Below are 18191 nucleotides of genomic sequence, written 5' to 3'. Positions count from 1 at the left end.
AGCCTAAGAAGCTGTTAGAGATAGTTTTTATTATGGAGGAGAGGGGAGGGAGACACATCAAAGCATATGCATAGTCCCTCCTAATGGCATCAACGTTGTTACTCGCTTCCTTTGCCGTTTTCTTGACGTTAACGTTAACGTTACCATCTCCGTCAACTTCCACGGAAGTCTCTCGACTCGACGTCCTCGGATGGGTTTGCAACAACGGCTCCGTCCCGGACGTGGAGGCTTACCGGAGATCTTATCAGATCAATATCGATAGGACCAGAGATGACATGAGGAACCTCAAGTTTGGGACACACGAAGACGGTGTTCCTCCTCAGAAGATGTACTTCTTGTCGCAATGCGTTAGCGATCTCTCGCCTGATGAATGTAGTCTCTGTTGGTCACGCGCCACCGATCTCCTCTTTAATTGTTTTCCGTCCCCCGGTGGTCGGTTTCACCTCGACGGTTGTTTCGTTAGGGCTGATAATTACAGCTTCTATCGCGAGCCTGTTACACGTCAAGACTCCAAGGTTCTTGTTCTTTTAACTTGGCTTACACGTAACCTAATTGTTATTGTCCTTCTTCGTTTACTTGGTTAACACGTAACCTAGACCTAATCGACCATTTTGGGGGACTTTAGATATGTGGTGGTGATGAGTCGTCGTCGTCTAGAGAATTCAAAGGCTTAGTAAAGGAAGTAACCAAGTCCATTGTTGACACGGCTCCATATAGTCAAGGCTTCTCGGTGGTGGCTAGGAAGAGCGTACACGGTTTAACTGCTTACGGATTAGGAATATGCCGGCAAACGCTAGACGAAGAGTTGTGTCAACTGTGCTTAGCAGATGGAGCTTTATCGGCAACTAGCTGCTCACCAGCCACAGAAGCCTTTGTCATGAATGCAGGATGCTACTTGCGTTACTCTAACTATACCTTTTATAACGAGCGTGAATTGCTTTCTATGAGTATGTCTCTTTAACTCTTGTGTTTTTTTTTTCAAATTGTGATTAGTCTTTTTTTTTTTTAATCATAACAGTTTTTTTGTGGAGTAGGTTTAACGAAAGAACATGTTCTGCGTATACTGGTGATTTCTATGGTGTGTGTCTTGGCTATTGCATCTGGATTCTGGTGTGGAAAATGCATTTATTTGGGAGCTAGTTCAAAGAAGAAGCTTAAAGGTAAGAGATCCTTGTTCTGCAATTAAATAATATACAGTAGCTGGTTAGGTCATTAGGAACTAAGACTAAAAAAAGTTATCACTTGTTTGGACATCTAAGGATAGAGAAGGAGTCAAAGTCTGTATCTAATAACTCAAACTTGATGTGCTTTAAGTATTCAACTCTTGAGAAAGCAACCAACAACTTCAATGAGAGTTGCAAGCTTGGTGTTGGAGGATATGGTGAAGTCTTCAAGGTTGTTGTCTTTTTTTTTATATATATATATCCTTGTCTACAATTTTACCATTGTCTCTTAAGAAGACTTTTATGTCTTTTTACGACAGGGAACTCTGTCTGACGGTAGAGAGATCGCTATAAAACGTTTGCATATATCAGGAAATAAGACACGAGAAGAGATTCATAATGAAATAGATGTGATTAGCAGATGCCAACACAAGAACCTGGTCAGGCTTATAGGTTGCTGCTTCACTAACATGAATAGTTTCATTATCTATGAGTTCCTCGCTAATTCAAGCCTTGATCACATCTTGTTTAGTAAGATCTCTTCTTTGAATCACACATGCTTGATCTTCTTGCCTGGTTGCAAACACTACTAACTTTTATTTTATTATGAAATGGAAATGAAGACCCGGAGAAGAAGAAAGAGCTAGAGTGGAAGAAGAGACGGGCAATAATCTTGGGAACAGCAGAAGGGTTGGAGTATCTTCACGAAGCTTGTAAGATCATTCACAGAGATATTAAAGCAAGCAACATTCTGCTAGACTTAAAGTACAAACCGAAAATCTCAGATTTTGGTTTAGCAAAGTTCTATCCAGAAGGTGGCAAAGACATCCCTTCTTCCTCTCCCTCTCCTTCTCCCATTGCTGGCACACTGTAAGTCCTTTCAACACAAAGAATTTACTAGAGGTTTGGTTTTAGTATTTGAAAACAAAATGGTGCTGTTTTACAGAGGATACATGGCTCCTGAATACATTAGTAAGGGAATACTAAGCAACAAAATCGACGCTTATAGCTTTGGAGTCCTTGTTCTTGAAATAACCAGCGGTTTTAGAAACAATAAGTTCCGGTCTGATAACTCCCTTGAAACCTTAGTTACTCAAGTGAGTCTCTTCATTCTTTCAAATCAATCAATATAGCTATAACTTTAATACCCATTTCTCAGGCCCCTTTGTTGTTGAACAGGTTTGGAAATGTTATGCTTTTGACAAGATGGAGGAGATGATAGACAAAGATATGGAAGAAGAGACAGATAAGTCAGAAGTGAAGAGAGTGATGCAGATCGGTTTGTTGTGCACACAAGAGTCTCCACAGCTTCGTCCAACGATGTCTAAGCTTATAGAAATGATTAATTCTACGGATCTTGTATTGCCCACTCCTACTAAACCACCTTTCCTTCATGATTCCATGTAGAAATCATATTCATACTTTTTGTATAAATCCTCCACTCTTCTTACTGTTCATAACAACACATCACAAAAAGTGTATTTCGTTTCATATTATGTCATTATTTATATCTTGTTCTCCTTATTAGCCCAGCCCAGCCCAGGCCCATTTTTAATTAAACATAAGCAACAACAGTTTAAGCAACAAGAAGAAGGAAATAGTTGAGAAAGAAGAACTATTTCAAAAAAAAAAAAAAAAAAAAAAGTTGAGAACCCATAGAGTTTTTTTTTTTTTTTTTTTTTTTGTGAAACGAAGAACCCATAGAGTTGAACCAAGTTGTATGGTAAAACTGTGACCGGTACACTTATTTAGAATATTTGGTATTTGTTTTAAAATTTTAACATACATGTGAGTCAGCCGTCGTGACACATGATGATTTATGTCTGGAAAATATGAACACATGAATTCAAATTTGTAGATAAATGCAACTATATTCCAGAAAGATTAAACAATCATCAATGGATCTTAATTTCAGCGAAAGTGTTTGTAGTGAAAATCAATTTCAAGGAGTGTTTAGTAAATACTTCCTCTATCCCTATAAAATTCATGTTTTAGAATTTTCACACTTTTTAATAAAACATATTAAAATTTAGCTATAAATGCATAGTTTTTTATAATTTTTTATTTTTTATTTTTTTAAACCAATAATATTTAAAAAATGCAATTAATGTTCTTGAACTTCACAATTTCTTATTATTAGTTAAAAAAATTATATTAAAAATATAAAATATGTATGTTTTTGAAACAAAAGTTTTTTTTTAGAATATAGATCTTTTAAGAACTGATTGAGTAATTCATTGTAACACTATTGGGTGAGGGTGACCGACATGTTGCAGGATCTTAAATTATTAAAATCAGGTTGTTTCCAAGTTTATTTGGACAGCTCCATCACTCAATATCAAGATGCTGGTCCCACACGAAATAATAGAGTTAACATGTATTCTGGTACCGGTTTATGTTTTCTTTCTACGTACTAGCAGTTTAGCACATTCTCATTTTGAGGTTTGATGACCCCTTCTACTAAAAAGAAGAAAAATGTTTTGTCTTTTAAAAAAAACTATTATTCAGGCCATACAAATTCACGTGGTTTGATTCAAAGATAAATCATTCCGGGTATATATCATTTTAGAAAGATAAGAAAGATCACAAATGAAACTTACTTAGTACTGATTGGTTTTGTCACATACTAAGAGAATTAGAATATGTATGTCCATATTTTTCTAGAATATGTTCCAAAGTTAAAAAAAAAAAAAAGGTTTTACAGTTTCACACTATTTCACTTGTTGAAATAGGAACAACCTTGGGAGCGGATAAAGTTGTGGCAGTAGCCTCAGTTATAATTGCAGCCTTTATTGTAGCTATAATGATAATGATAGATGCAGCGTCAGGCATCACTAAAGTTTGTGTTGTTTGGGCCAAAGTCATAATTTTGAAGGTGGCGATTGTAAAAATAATCTCACAAGTGGTGGTTGCAGTTTGGAGAACTGACATGGAAAAACTACTATCTCAACCTTGTGATTTGTACACGGTTTTCACTTGCGATCGTGGGAAGCTTTAAGACCCAAATGTCTACAATTATCGTATTTGAATTATGGCAAAGAGTACATCACATCGACCATATGAGATTGTGTTATTTTTATCTTACACAACAGTTTTTTGTGGAGATGGTCGACTTCTCACATTCATTGGATCAAGTCAGTGCTGTTCGGCAAGGAGTAGCTCACTTGAGACATGGAGGGTTACGTGGAAGATGGAATGACTGATATCACATATTTATTGCTTTTGATCACGTCATTTTTGGTATAGTGTCGTTGTTGCTCCTTATTGACATTTAACGGCTAACATATTTTAATAATGTCAGATCCGGTGATTTTTTTTTTCTTGTGACTCCAATCATCTATTATTGTGTATATTTCAAGTTATTAAGTAAAAACATCCGGCTTTTCACAGATTCAGGTTTATGTTTGGGATCTCTGACTTAAGCAAGAATATGAAATTCAGATTCTAGATATCAAGACAATGTCTACGGTTTTCTTGGCGATCTTATGGATCATCGGGGGCATATTAGTTGTTGGCGGTTGGAAGGAAGGGGTTGTACTGAAAGCTACTTAAGTAGTAATAGAGTGATGAATTAATTGCATTTACTTCTTTTTTTGTCGCTGAATTAATTGCATTTACAAATATCTTTTTTTTTGTCAACCGCATTTACAAATATCACTTTTGAAATATATATATATAGTATAATACCCGCTGAAATTCATAATTTTTATTATCTAACACAATACTTACACCGATAAAATTTTAGAGGCCAACATCTACAAACAAGTGATTATTTATTCTAGCGGTCATCGGTTTTACGACTAGCTCTTCCAACCATATTATACTATTGTGATATTTACAAAATAGTTCATTATTTACATATCACTGACTTTTTGGCTATAAATTTTCTGAATAATGAACCGACCATAAAAAAAGGTGGCTTATTTAGTAGTACTATTTAGGGAAATTTGGGTTCATGTCTATAACAGATTATCAAATTAAGCATATAACCATAAGAGAATTTAGGCTATGATATTTGTATAATAATTGTTATATTACTTTTGACATACATTTTTTTTATTCTTACAAATATGTTTTCTCCTTCTACTTTTAATGAATTTTAATTTTGGTTAGAACAATTATCAAACTTTGAATTTAACATAACAAAAACATAGATTTTTTTCTACACATAATATGTTTTAAAACTTTCAAAACAAACATATATTTTATAATTTTTTTACAATATTCCATAAATACGACTTTAAATCTATACTATCATAGAAACATATGTAGTATAGTCATATTTTGTTTTCAAATAAGACACAATTTTGTTGTATTCCAAATTATTTAGAAACATAGAATAAATAAATAATATACAATATCAGTCAAATATATTATTTATGTAATTTAATATACACTAATCATCATTCCTATGAATAAATATGTTCTTTCATATTGTTTACTACTTAAACTGCATTGAACCCTATAAATAGATAATACTAATAGATCAAATTATTATGTATTACAACATATATGGTTAAAATGATCTATTCTATATCGAGATTATAAATATAATAGTATATGATTATATTGTGTGATATATACATGTCCACTCACCGTAAAGGATTGTGATGTCTATTTATGTGGCATAATGACACATTTTCCAAAGTATGGCTATATTATTTATTTTTTCTCTGCTATGGTTATACAGCAAATTATCTCTACTATTTAGGATTTATTTGCCAAATAACAAAAAAAAAATAGTAATTAGATTTTTAGTAAGAAGTTAGAAAAAAATAGGAAGAAAAATAAGGAGAGAAGGTATTTTTGGTTAGATTGTGGGTTTGTATTTTTTTTTATGGCTGTAGGGTGCAATTTCCCTACTATTTAACCCCCCAAAGCAGACCACTGAACCGTGCATCTTACAAATTCTCGATAATAACATACACACTCATCCTTTTTCAAACAAAAAAAAAATCAACAATCAGTCTTACAACAGTTGCCAAATACAATCCGAGATGTAAGCAACTCCTCTAATCTTTACCTTTTCTGTAGAAAATGAAAATGTTATAAGTGGTATATCATATTTCTTATAGATTTTAATACATATGGGATATTTTAGTTAAAAGTTGTTTAAATAACATATCCGTAACAGGGAATACGGCAACAGTACAGAGAACGGCATTGGCAAAAGTAACGGCATCGGCAACGGCCATGGCATCGGTAATGGGTATGTAAACGGCCATGGCATCTGTAATGGGCATGGCAACGGCCATGGTATTGGTAATGGGCATGGCAACGACAACTGCTACGTTAATTGTAACGGAAAAGTTAACGGAGAAAAGGTGAAAAAAATGAAACCGATGGATAGTGAGATGCTGAGAGAGCAAGGCCACATAATGGTTGATTTTATTGCTGATTATTACAAAAACCTTGAAGACTCCCCTCAGGATTTCCCTGTTCTTTCTCAAGTTCAGGTTTGTTCTCTTCTCTCCCTCTTTGTTTATATATAAAAACGATAAATATATATCAGGTATTGTTTTACTACATGTATGTAAATGTAACCTCTCGTTATTTGTTTCTATGTGGTCATTTATGTAATTCTATAATCATCTCTCTATATAGAAAAATACAAAAGCCAATACAAGTACTTTAGAGTAATATTTTCTGGTTTTTTACTATATAAAGTATATCTTGTGGGTGATTTGACGCAGCCTGGTTATCTCCGGGACATATTGCCTGATTCAGCACCTGACCACCCTGAACCGTTGAAAGAACTTCTACACGGTACGTAATACAGTTTTGTTTATGTTTAACGCAGCATGCACTTTTTCACGTACGAACATTGCATATCTATGTGTGTTTTTTTTTGTAAACTAGCACATCTATATGTTATTTATTCACGTTGTTAATAATTTGAATTTTGTCATAATTTAGACGTTTCAAAGAAGATAATTCCGGGTCTAACTCATTGGCAGAGCCCGAGTTACTTTGCATACTATGCGTCAAGCACGAGTGTGGCCGGATTCTTGGGAGAGATGCTAAACGCCGGCCTGAGCGTCGTCGGTTTTACCTGGCTCACTTCTCCTGCCGCCACTGAGCTCGAAGTCATAGTTCTCGATTGGCTTGCCAAATTGCTCCAACTTCCCGACCATTTTCTCTCTACAGGTTCTTGATTGTTTAGCGTTAGAGCACCCACATTGGTGGAGTGTCTCAAATGATTAGTCCATATGATTTGCATAAATGTTCTTTTAAAATGTAGCTGGCCGCAGAATTAATTACAAATTTATAGTTATTAATACGCTTAGAGTAAAGAAACTATGACCATACATGAAACTGTGGTCCTATTGATTATTAACAACATTTGTAACTACTAAATGATATAATAAAAGAATAGAGCATATATTTTTGACCGTATCCTTTATGCATTTAATTGAATGATTTGACAAAAATGAAGGGAGTGGAGGAGGAGTGATCCAAGGGACAGGATGTGAAGCAGTGCTTGTGGTGGTATTAGCTGCCAGAGACAGGATCATGAAAAAAGCTGGCAAAAATTCACTCTCTCAACTTGTTGTATATGCATCCGACCAAACTCATTCTAGTTTTCGAAAGGCTTGTCTGGTTCGTATATATATTTTCTTAAAACACTAAATTAATTGATTAAATAATTATACAAGTCATATATATGTGGTGATCTTTTATATAGATCGGTGGAATACATGAAGAAAACATTAGGTTGCTCAAAACAGATTCTTCCACAAATTATGGAATGCCTCCAAAATCACTTGAAGAAGCTATTTCTAGTGATCTCGCTAAAGGATTTATCCCTTTCTTCATTTGTGCTACAGTAATTACTTAAACTAGTTTTAAATTAATAATTAATTTAATTAATTAATAACTATATGAAAGAAATGTATGTTTTTGTTGTCAACCAATAATATGGATTGTAGTTTATGATGTGCCTATTTTTGTTATAATTTATTTGGCCTAAATATATATATGTGGCTTGTCAGGTTGGCACAACATCTTCAGCTGCAGTTGATCCGTTGGTCCCATTAGGAAAAATTGCAAAGGTAAATATATATACACATATATAGTACTAACAGTAATTGACTAGTTTATATATCTATATATGGTATGGAGTGCATAAACCATGTTCTTAACCTAGTTCCTCCACATCAGTTATCACATTGCGTCAGCTACTGCAAATATACTTAATTAATGTATGATTTAATTTGGCTAAATAAATATTGATGTTGTGTAGAGCTACGGGATATGGATGCACGTGGATGCAGCTTATGCTGGGAATGCATGCATATGCCCAGAATTTCGAAAACATATTGACGGAGTTGAAAACGCAGACTCCTTTAACATCAATGCTCATAAATGGTTATTTGCTAATCAAACTTGTTCACCACTTTGGGTTAAGGTTGGTTCTTATCCCTTTTCTCTTAGTGTATAGTACTACTAGTTAGTTACTTTCATCAGTTTCAGATTATTATACTGTTTAGTCACTTTATATCCAACAACTTTTTTGTTTGTTTGGAATTACTATAAAGGATCGGTACTCTCTCATTGATGCTCTCAAAACAAATCCTGAGTATCTTGAATACAAGGTAAAAGTCCCTCATGTTCTTTATTGTGCTAAGAACTAGTAAATACCATTATTCTGAAATGACGATCGAATTATGTTGTCATTCAAGTAGCAAGATGTATATGAAAGGATTCAAAAAAATACTACTAAGATATATCAGCATATATATCGTTTTGTGATTAAAATGGCCCGTTAGCAAAGATACTTAAATTTTCATATGTGTTTAGGATGGAAAATATGTTGTGTGAGAGTAAATATATAATCTACATATGGTTCAATGGATATCAGGTTTCTAAGCGGGATGAGGTCGTAAATTATAAAGATTGGCAAATTTCTCTTTCTCGGAGATTCAGGTTCGTCGTACTTACAATTGAGGTTTATAAGTTATACTATAAACTTTTTTTTTTTTTTGACGTCCTACTATAAACTTATATAAATGTTTTTACCAAAAAACAAACTTATATAAATGTATGTGGTACTTACAAATTTGATGTACACAGATCACTAAAGTTATGGATGGTCTTAAGGCTCTATGGTGCCGAGAACTTGAGAAACTTTATAAGAGACCATGTCAATCTCGCCAAGCATTTTGAAGATTATGTAGCTCAAGATGCTCATTTCGAGGTAATAAATACATATGAAACAAAGACATAGAAAACTTATTTAAACGTCACATGTAATTGATTTTGTAATAAATATTATATTTTTTCCTTAGGACCAACCAAAAAAAATTATTGGTTAATACTCCATCCGTTTCTAAATGATCCATGTTTTAAAAAATATTTTATTTCTAAAAGATCAATATTTTAACTTTTCAATGTATATAATAATATCAAATTGTAAACTTCAAAAATATTAATTGTGTTTACTGAATTTTGATTGGTTAAAAATCATAAAAAATAGTTAAATACAGACAATAATACATCTATCAAAATTTTACGTGTTTTTTAATAAGTATGAAAACTCTAAAATAAAGATCATTCTGAAAATGTTTTTTATATAAATGTGAAGGTCGTCACTACTCGGTATTTTTCACTCGTTTGCTTTCGATTGGCCCCTGTTGATGGTGATGAAGACAAGTGTAACGAACGAAACCGTGAATTGCTTGCGACCGTTAACTCCACTGGCAAGATCTTCATCTCTCACACGGTGAGTTATATCTACATAACAAATAAAATATCATATTTTGTTTTGGAAAAAGGATTAGTTTAATAACTAAAAACTGAAACGTATCTAAATTCTGTCAACAGGCTCTGTCAGGAAAGTTCATTTTACGATTTGCCGTTGGTGCACCGTTGACAGAGGAGAAGCATGTGACTGAAGCGTGGCGGATTATACAGAAGCATGCCACCGAATTTATCCACAACAAAAAAAAATGAGAATATTTTTGAAAAACCTATCTGTCAAATTCCTTTTCGCACAATTATATTAAAGTCTTCTCCATATACAACTACTACAACAAAACAGGGATTAACGACTGCGCTATTCGTCACACAACCCGATTTAGTAACAATTCTCCAATCATCCTACTATTGGTATTTTTTTACTAATGATTGCTATTGTTTGTATGCTTGACAATATTTCACGAAATAAAAGGCTCTTTGTATCTTAATTTGCCAAAACTGAAAGTAATAAAACTTATAATAAGTGATTGAGTTTGATGTACCGCTATCACTTATAAAAAACGCTCAAAATTAACTAATTTCGCAATTTTTAAAAAGTGAGAAGCTCCGGATTTTCGCCTGTAATCTCTCTCTAAAATCCAAAATAAAATTTTAATAATTCTGATTTAAGGAAATTAGTTTAGGATTTGGGCCTGCCCTAATTAATAAAATGATTTAACAACTTGTTACTAATTGCTTTCTTCTCCGATACCAAAACCTAATTCGTTTTGTTTTCCTTCAATTTCTGCGCCATCCTGGCGACATTAACGGTTCTCCTTTTCCGGTTGTGAAAGGAACAAACGAATATCTCTAGATCTCTCATTTGAGTGTTGGCTCATGCAATACCCTTCTGATACCTCTCTTCTCCTTTGAATTTTCATTGGATATACCGTCTATTTTGGAAAAAAAAAAAAAAAACCTTAGGATGAATGGTATCATTTATCTTAGTTCAGACGAGGAGGATGATAAAATAGTCGACCACACTGATGTGTTTGACGACGAGAAACCGAACCATACTGGTCAACGGAAACCAGTTTCCTCCGATGTAATGGCGGAGGAAGAGGATGACGATTGTGTAGTCTTGGATGGTGATCCTTACAAGACGAAGGAGACTATATCTAACACTTGTGTAACAGATGATGATATCCTTGTACTAGGGCAGAATGGCGAGGTAAAATCATATCAAAACTTTCATCATTACTTGCAACTTGTTCGTAAGATTATAAGTGAAGTTACTTTAAAGTGTATAGTTTCTAAGTTGTTTTTAAGGAAGTTGCAACTTGTTCGTAGGATTATAAGGAAGTTGTTTTTATTTTATAGGTAGCATGTAGAGACTTCCCACATCCACGACATGCCTGCGCTAAGTACCCTTTCAAGTCCACATCACACGACAAGTACTGTGACATGGTGAGAAATGTCTTTATTTGCATCTTGCTTATTATATTAATTTATGCTTATATTGCTAATTAATGGTTATGCTTTTTCTTAAACAGTGTCATTGTTATGTTTGTGACATACGTGCTCCATGTCCTCACTGGTGCATAGGTATCCCCGCCTATGATCACTGCCATGCCAATGATAAAGATCAGATATGGAAAAATCAACGTGAATGCGTCAGGACTGGAACTGGAAATTTACTTCGGCCTCAATCTATGCAACAAAACACTTGGTATTCCTCTGTAAACCAGTTTGGACCATCCACTATGGTTGCGTCTCGCCCAAACACGTACATAAGTCCTGGTTACAGACCCGAGCAACCAAGGACCTTTCCGCAAAATCTACAACCTCGTGCTCCTCAGTTATACCAAAACCAATATGGTTGGTTTAATAATGGTAACCCAATCCCCCAAGCATTCTCTTCCAAATCGCAACCATGGACTCAAAAGCCAAGTGTAGGCGCTACTCCTGTGGAAGTTGCTCAAGGCTTGCCGTATAACCGTTATGTTACTCCTCCCACGGCTTTACAAGGCAATTCACAGCAGACTTTTGGTGGTTATGTCTCAACGCTAACATCATCTAACACCAATGGTTACGCTAGAAAATGTAGCTGGCCAAATGCAGTTCCGTGTGGAACTCCTAATCCTCCGGCGAATCAGCAGCAACAACAACAACAAAGTAGAAGTGTCAACAAAGCGCTGTCGGAGATTGAAGACTGGCTCATGGACATTGGACAGTATTGATCCTGTTTGTCCCTTGCCTGGTCAATCCAATTCGGTTTCGAAACCTTCTTTGGATGATTTGAACATTAGGATTGTCTTGATTTTCATAATTTATTAAATTTAGAATTAGTATGTATATAGGTAGTATTAGCCAAGAGCTTAATTTCTTGTTAGGACGTTAAGTTTACGAAAACATTTCGTTATCAGTCTTTTATTTTTATATTTTTGGACTTATTTCAATATCAATCTAAGTGCATTATCTTTTGATTGTTTAACACGGTACCGTTCAAGTTTAGTAAGTAACAAAAATAAAATATATTCCGTCCTTTATTTATGGTAAATCAGTAAATCACCCAATAAAGAAGTAAATTTCAAAAAATATATATGGTCAAGATCTTTGCACAAAAATAAATTTACAATCCACAGATTACAAAGTACTCCATTTTTGGGAACTTTAAAAAACAATTTACTTTGAAAAAGGTACGGCCTTCCATAATTATAGTGAAGAAAAGTCAAATAAACATTAATAGTGGAAAATCAGTTACCAGAATCTTGAATTTAAAAATATTCTTTCAGTTTACAATTATTTTCTGTTAAATAAAGAAAGATTCAATTCCCTCAAAGATTCAAACAGAATCTCGAGAATCTCTCAGCCTTCCCCTTCTATAAAAAGACTAACCTCTCTCTCATTCTTCTTCATTTCTAAACTCCACCAATGTCGTCGACTCTCTCTTGCTCCGCCTCTGATCTCATCCCCTTACTATCAGGCGGCGCCAACGCCACCGCCGCAGCCGCCGCGGCAGAATTCATCTGCGGGAGATTCGAAACGATCTCCGGCAAATTCACCGACGCGTCTTACGCGATAGACAACACTTACCTCCTCTTCTCCGCGTACCTCGTCTTCGCGATGCAGCTCGGCTTCGCCATGCTCTGCGCCGGCTCCGTCAGAGCCAAGAACACGATGAACATTATGCTCACGAACGTCATCGACGCCGCCGCCGGAGGCCTCTTCTACTACCTCTTCGGCTTCGCCTTCGCCTTCGGCTCTCCGTCCAACGGCTTCATCGGAAAACACTTCTTCGCCATGAGCGGCTTCCCGAAGGCGTCGTTTGATTATCCTTACTTTCTTTATCAGTGGACGTTCGCCATCGCCGCCGCGGGGATCACCAGCGGGTCCATCGCCGAGAGGACGCAGTTCGTTGCTTATTTGATTTATTCGTCTTTCTTAACCGGGTTGGTTTACCCGATTGTATCTCATTGGTTCTGGTCTAGCGACGGTTGGGCGTCTCCCGCTAGAGCTGATAACCTTCTGTTTCAATCAGGGGTGATTGATTTCGCTGGATCCGGCGTCGTTCATATGGTTGGAGGGATAGCCGGTTTGTGGGGAGCGTTAATCGAAGGACCGAGAATCGGCCGGTTTGAGAATAGAGGTAAACCGGTTACGTTGCGTGGTCATAGCGCGACGTTGGTTGTGCTTGGTACGTTTTTACTCTGGTTCGGTTGGTACGGGTTTAACCCCGGTTCGTTTGCGATCATTAACAAATCTTACGGGACGTCTCCGGGAAGTTCGTTTTACGGACAGTGGAGCGCGGTCGGGAGAACAGCTGTTACAACTACTTTAGCTGGATGCACGGCGGCGTTGACGACTTTATTCGGGAAGAGATTAATAGATGGTTATTGGAACGTGACAGATGTATGTAACGGTTTGCTAGGCGGGTTTGCCGCGATAACCGGTGGCTGCTCGGTTGTTGAACCGTGGGCGGCGGTTATCTGCGGGTTTGTAGCTGCATGGGTGCTAATGGGATTCAATAAGTTAGCTGATAAGTTGAGATACGACGATCCGTTGGAAGCGGCTCAGCTTCACGGTGGTTGCGGCGCGTGGGGGATTATATTCACCGGTTTGTTTGCGGATAAAACGTATGTTTCGGAGGTCTTTGGAGGTGATCCGAACAGGCCTTACGGGCTATTGATGGGAGGAGGTTGGAGGTTGCTTGCGGCGCACGTAGTGCAGATTGTGGTGATTACGGGGTGGGTTAGTGTAACGATGGGGACTCTGTTTTTCGTGTTGCATAAGCTGGAGCTGTTGAGGATACCGTCGGAGGATGAGGTCGCCGGGATGGATCCGACGAGTCATGGTGGGTTGGCTTATATGTACACTGAAGAAGAGATCAGGAATGGGATTATGGTTAGGGAGATGGGTCGTGAAAATGAGAATGTGTAATTAGGTGTTCTTTAGTTACTTCATTTTAATATAGCTACTCTTTGGTCTCTGATTGTATATATTTGCTCCTTTTGCATTGGAGTAAATTGTTTTAGTTTGGCTGTTTATTTATTTATATTTTGATTTGTATTAACCATGAGTCCATCACCAGCCACCAACACTGAATTAGGGTAAATCCTCAAATATCTAAAACGGTGTGTGCTAATTTAAAAATAAAAAGTTACATATTTAATCGTTGAAAATGATGAACCTGAATCAAATCGCCGAAGATAATGATCAAAATAATAATAACTAGGAAAATACCTTAAGATACCACTACAAAAATTTATGTCAAATATAGATTATAAAAATCAAAATGACCAAAATGTTTCATTAAAGAGATAAATAAACATTTATATTCCTAGAGTTAACTACTCCAAACTTTAGGTTTAGAGTTAAAGGATGGAGATTTGAGATTGAGATTTCAAATTTTATAAAATTAAAAATAATTATTAAAAATATGAAAATAAAAATTTTAAAAATAGTTTTAAAAAGTATTTTCGAATTACAAAAAGATAATTTGAAAAAAAAAACGAAAAAATGAATTTTTTATAAAAAAGTTCAAATTTGAAAACATATAATCTAAAACTATAAAAAAAAATTTATTTTTTTACATATCTAGAGTATTATGGTCATTTTACCTATTAAATGAAATATTTTGATCATTTTCCTTCTCGTAGTCTATTTTTGTGACCAAAACTTGGAAATAATCTATTTACGAGAATGATCCTAATAATTATAGTATATATTTACAAAATTAGATTTAGATATGTTGTGCTTTAAAGAAAACATCGAGGCCATCAGAGACTAGTTGTTAAAGTTAGTTTTCACATGATAAAATTTTATATAATTTGAAATTACTGTCGTAAACACTAATCTTTAAGATTTTTAAGCAATTCAAAAACACATTTAAGTAAATAATTTGAAACATAGTAACATACTGAATAGAGCAGCTAAAAATCATATTAGGAGAAAGTTACGAGCCACGTGCGAATAAGACACCAGTACAATAGATCCCATGCAAAAAAGACGACAAATAAAAAAGCAAAGTTAAAAACTACCACTCACATGTGAATTCGAAAGATATATGCAAACATGTGGCCAATATATTAATACAATAGAATACAATATGGAAAGAGCGAAAAATATATTATGCAGAAAATGGTTTTCACTATCAAATATTTTACAATTTTCAAAACATAATTAACAATAACAAAGACTGAGAACTGACAATGTTTCCCTATAAATTTTTTAAAATTTCCATTTATGTGTATAATTGTTTTAAAAGGATGTAAAACGTAGGTGTTATTTTGTAGATAAGGATTACTTTTTTTTTTTTTTTTTTTGGTCAAATAAGGATTACAAGGAGAGTTGTTTGCAAAGAAATGTAAAGTAGGAGACAAAGTTCAAAAGTGCTACAAAATGAATTAGTATTTATGTCGGTATCTTCGAGAACCATTGATTCTCTTATCTAGTCAGAAACTGTACCCCAAAAACCAGTGAAGCTTCGCCACGTGATGGTCAAACTGGATACTCATTCAAACCTTTTGACCAGTGGAACCAAAATACACATGCATGTCACTAAAAATATGTCAAATACCCCATACCTATTACCTACTACATGGTTAGATGCTCTTTGTTTACAAAAGAGAGCGTTATAGTTAAGCCTTAATCTTTGACGAAAAAGAGTATGTTATAGTTAAGTCTTAATCTTTGACAAAAAAGAGTGTTATAGTTAAGCTTAATCTTTGACAAAAAAGAAAAAAGAAAGTTAAGTCTTAATCACATTAATCGTTGTTATCATTCATTCATATTGAGGTAAATTAATCTTGTTTAGATTCTTTTTGTTTTTGTTTTCCGGTCAATACTCAAAAAAGATATTTCCTCTTTCTTACTCCACCCCACATCTTGACTGAATAAATACGTCACAAAGAAAGCTTTAACAACTACACACTCTCACACTTATTTTCTCTTGTGATTATCATGTTTCTCCTCTCCATTTCTTAACTTTACTGAAAACACAAATATTTTAATAGAGATAAGGAGGTAATAGTAAATGACAGATCAGAATCCAAGAATCATCGTCGAGAAAAACCCATCTCAAGATCGTCTTGACGAACTGATGTTCAAGTCATGGCCCAAGTAAGATCATTAGATTATCCTTGTTTATGTTCTTAATTCGTTTTACTGGATGGTGTGAGATCTATTATTGCAAGATACAAAACTAAATTTTATCTTTTTTTGGTTGGGGAACGAAGGTGGGGATGTTCACCAGGGAAGTACCATTTGAAATATGAAGCAGAAGAGATATGTTACATTGTGAAGGGTAAAGTTAAGGTTTACCCTAAATCATCATCATCATCAACAGCAGCATCATCGTCATCATTGGATGCACAAGTAGATTGGTATGTAGAGTTTGGAGCAGGTGATATCGTCACTTTTCCCAAGGGACTTTCTTGTACTTGGGATGTATCTCTCTCCGTTGACAAACATTACATATTCCGCCACAATTAGTTCTTCACTTTGATTCGTTACTATTGTTGTATTTTGTGTTCTTTTTGTTTGGGTGTTTATATAGTAAGAAAATTTAGACTTGTGTGCATTAACAATCACATAATTAAACAAGTATTTCACAATTCAGGTTTGAGAAAACTTCGTAGTTAAGTTCGAATAATCCTGACATAATGCTACATAATAAAATTTCAGCTTTGAAGGTTTTCACAAGCACGAAATATTTTTAAGTTAATTCAAACGTCTGGGAAAATCCTTAAACCGTAAGCGTTGGATTCTCTTGGTCAGCAAGATGTGATCTTCTTTATTTGTCACTTTAATCCTTAAAATATACTATAATGATTTTCATGTCTTAGATCCGCTGACCAGTCAACTTTCCATTTCTTACATTGAATGCATCTATCTATGTTATTAAAGTTGAAGTACATATTAAAATTGTTTGACAATATACATAATAGTTAAAAAAAACAGTACTGTTTGGAAACATAGATAGTAGTAAGTTAGGAAAAAAAATAATAGATTTATACTACTAAAAAATTGGAAGTCCATTATATTATATTAAAAAGTAGTGGATCTAAATTATATATATATATATATATTCAAATCAAAATAATAATTTATTTAAATCAAAAATTCATTCAAAAATATACATATATTCAAAACTTGATTATTACTAACATATTTTCCAATAACTATTATAAAAATGTTTTCAATATATATAAGAAAAATACAATACAAAGCCTAATTTCAAACACCAACTTAAATTATGGTTTTTATATTTCACATTAAATTTTAAAATATAATATATGTGATTATTTATATGATTGTACGTATAAATTATTATTAGTTATAAGAAAACTTATTTGATGGTACGTATAAAATACAATTAATTATATGATAACACATATTTTGTAACATATGTGACACATATAAGATATATATAATAGTGATTAGGGATTTCGTGTTCAGTTCAAATCTTTGAGGATTTGACTCGGATTTGGATAACCAATTTAAATAGGTTTGGTTTAAATATTTGGATAGAGAATTAATAATTATTTAAGTATTTTTGGAGTTTTGAGTATTTTTTAACTATTTAAGATATTTACGTTTGATTATTTGTATATATTTTCAAGCATTTATGCGAACTTAAAACTATCATATATATATTATGGATGTTTTTATATATATTAAATCTAAAAATAATTAATACATATAAGTATATAAATCTATTTTGGATACCCAAAATACTTCGGTTCGGATCAGATTAGGTTTGAGTTCTTCAAATACCAAAATTTTGAATAATTCAGATATTTAATCAATTCCGGTTCAGATTTAGTACTACTTATTCGGATTGGGATCGGT

At 34.2% G+C, this 18191-nt stretch overlaps 5 protein-coding genes across 5 annotated transcripts; all 5 read left to right on the top strand.

Moving 5' to 3' along the window:
- Positions 1–83: 83 nt before the first annotated feature.
- On the top strand, positions 84–2783 carry LOC111206059 (cysteine-rich receptor-like protein kinase 46). The gene is made up of 8 exons (XM_048781847.1): positions 84–515; positions 626–947; positions 1035–1160; positions 1217–1395; positions 1484–1694; positions 1787–2033; positions 2110–2260; positions 2343–2783. The coding sequence occupies exons 1-8, from the start codon at positions 84–86 to the stop codon at positions 2568–2570; spliced, it is 1896 nt and encodes a 631-aa protein (XP_048637804.1). The 3' UTR covers positions 2571–2783.
- Positions 2784–5925: 3142 nt separating this feature from the next.
- Positions 5926–10348, top strand: LOC106401881 (tyrosine decarboxylase 2). The gene is made up of 13 exons (XM_013842528.3): positions 5926–6162; positions 6298–6619; positions 6857–6929; positions 7080–7310; positions 7600–7763; positions 7849–7989; positions 8156–8215; positions 8407–8571; positions 8702–8758; positions 9025–9089; positions 9237–9360; positions 9748–9885; positions 9987–10348. Coding segments are annotated over exons 1-13 (1671 nt in total). The 5' UTR covers positions 5926–6160; the 3' UTR covers positions 10116–10348.
- Positions 10349–10591: 243 nt separating this feature from the next.
- LOC106355970 lies at positions 10592–12428 on the top strand. Its single transcript, XM_013795825.3, has 3 exons — positions 10592–11070; positions 11220–11306; positions 11393–12428. The coding sequence occupies exons 1-3, from the start codon at positions 10825–10827 to the stop codon at positions 12077–12079; spliced, it is 1020 nt and encodes a 339-aa protein (XP_013651279.2). The 5' UTR covers positions 10592–10824; the 3' UTR covers positions 12080–12428.
- Positions 12429–12562: 134 nt separating this feature from the next.
- LOC106372552 (ammonium transporter 1 member 4) lies at positions 12563–15657 on the top strand. Its single transcript, XM_013812793.3, has one exon. It carries the CDS (start codon positions 12774–12776, stop codon positions 14277–14279), a length of 1506 nt encoding a protein of 501 aa, XP_013668247.2. The 5' UTR covers positions 12563–12773; the 3' UTR covers positions 14280–15657.
- Positions 15658–15977: 320 nt separating this feature from the next.
- LOC106402138 lies at positions 15978–16954 on the top strand. Its single transcript, XM_013842850.3, has 2 exons — positions 15978–16460; positions 16577–16954. Exons 1-2 carry the CDS (start codon positions 16375–16377, stop codon positions 16830–16832), a joined length of 342 nt encoding a protein of 113 aa, XP_013698304.2. The 5' UTR covers positions 15978–16374; the 3' UTR covers positions 16833–16954.
- Positions 16955–18191: the final 1237 nt, after the last annotated feature.

Source organism: Brassica napus, chromosome A1 (genome assembly GCF_020379485.1).
Source record: "Brassica napus cultivar Da-Ae chromosome A1, Da-Ae, whole genome shotgun sequence".
Taxonomy (NCBI): domain Eukaryota; kingdom Viridiplantae; phylum Streptophyta; class Magnoliopsida; order Brassicales; family Brassicaceae; genus Brassica; species Brassica napus.
Note: the sequence above shows the minus strand (reverse complement) of the source record. Positions and strands in the feature narration are given on the sequence as shown.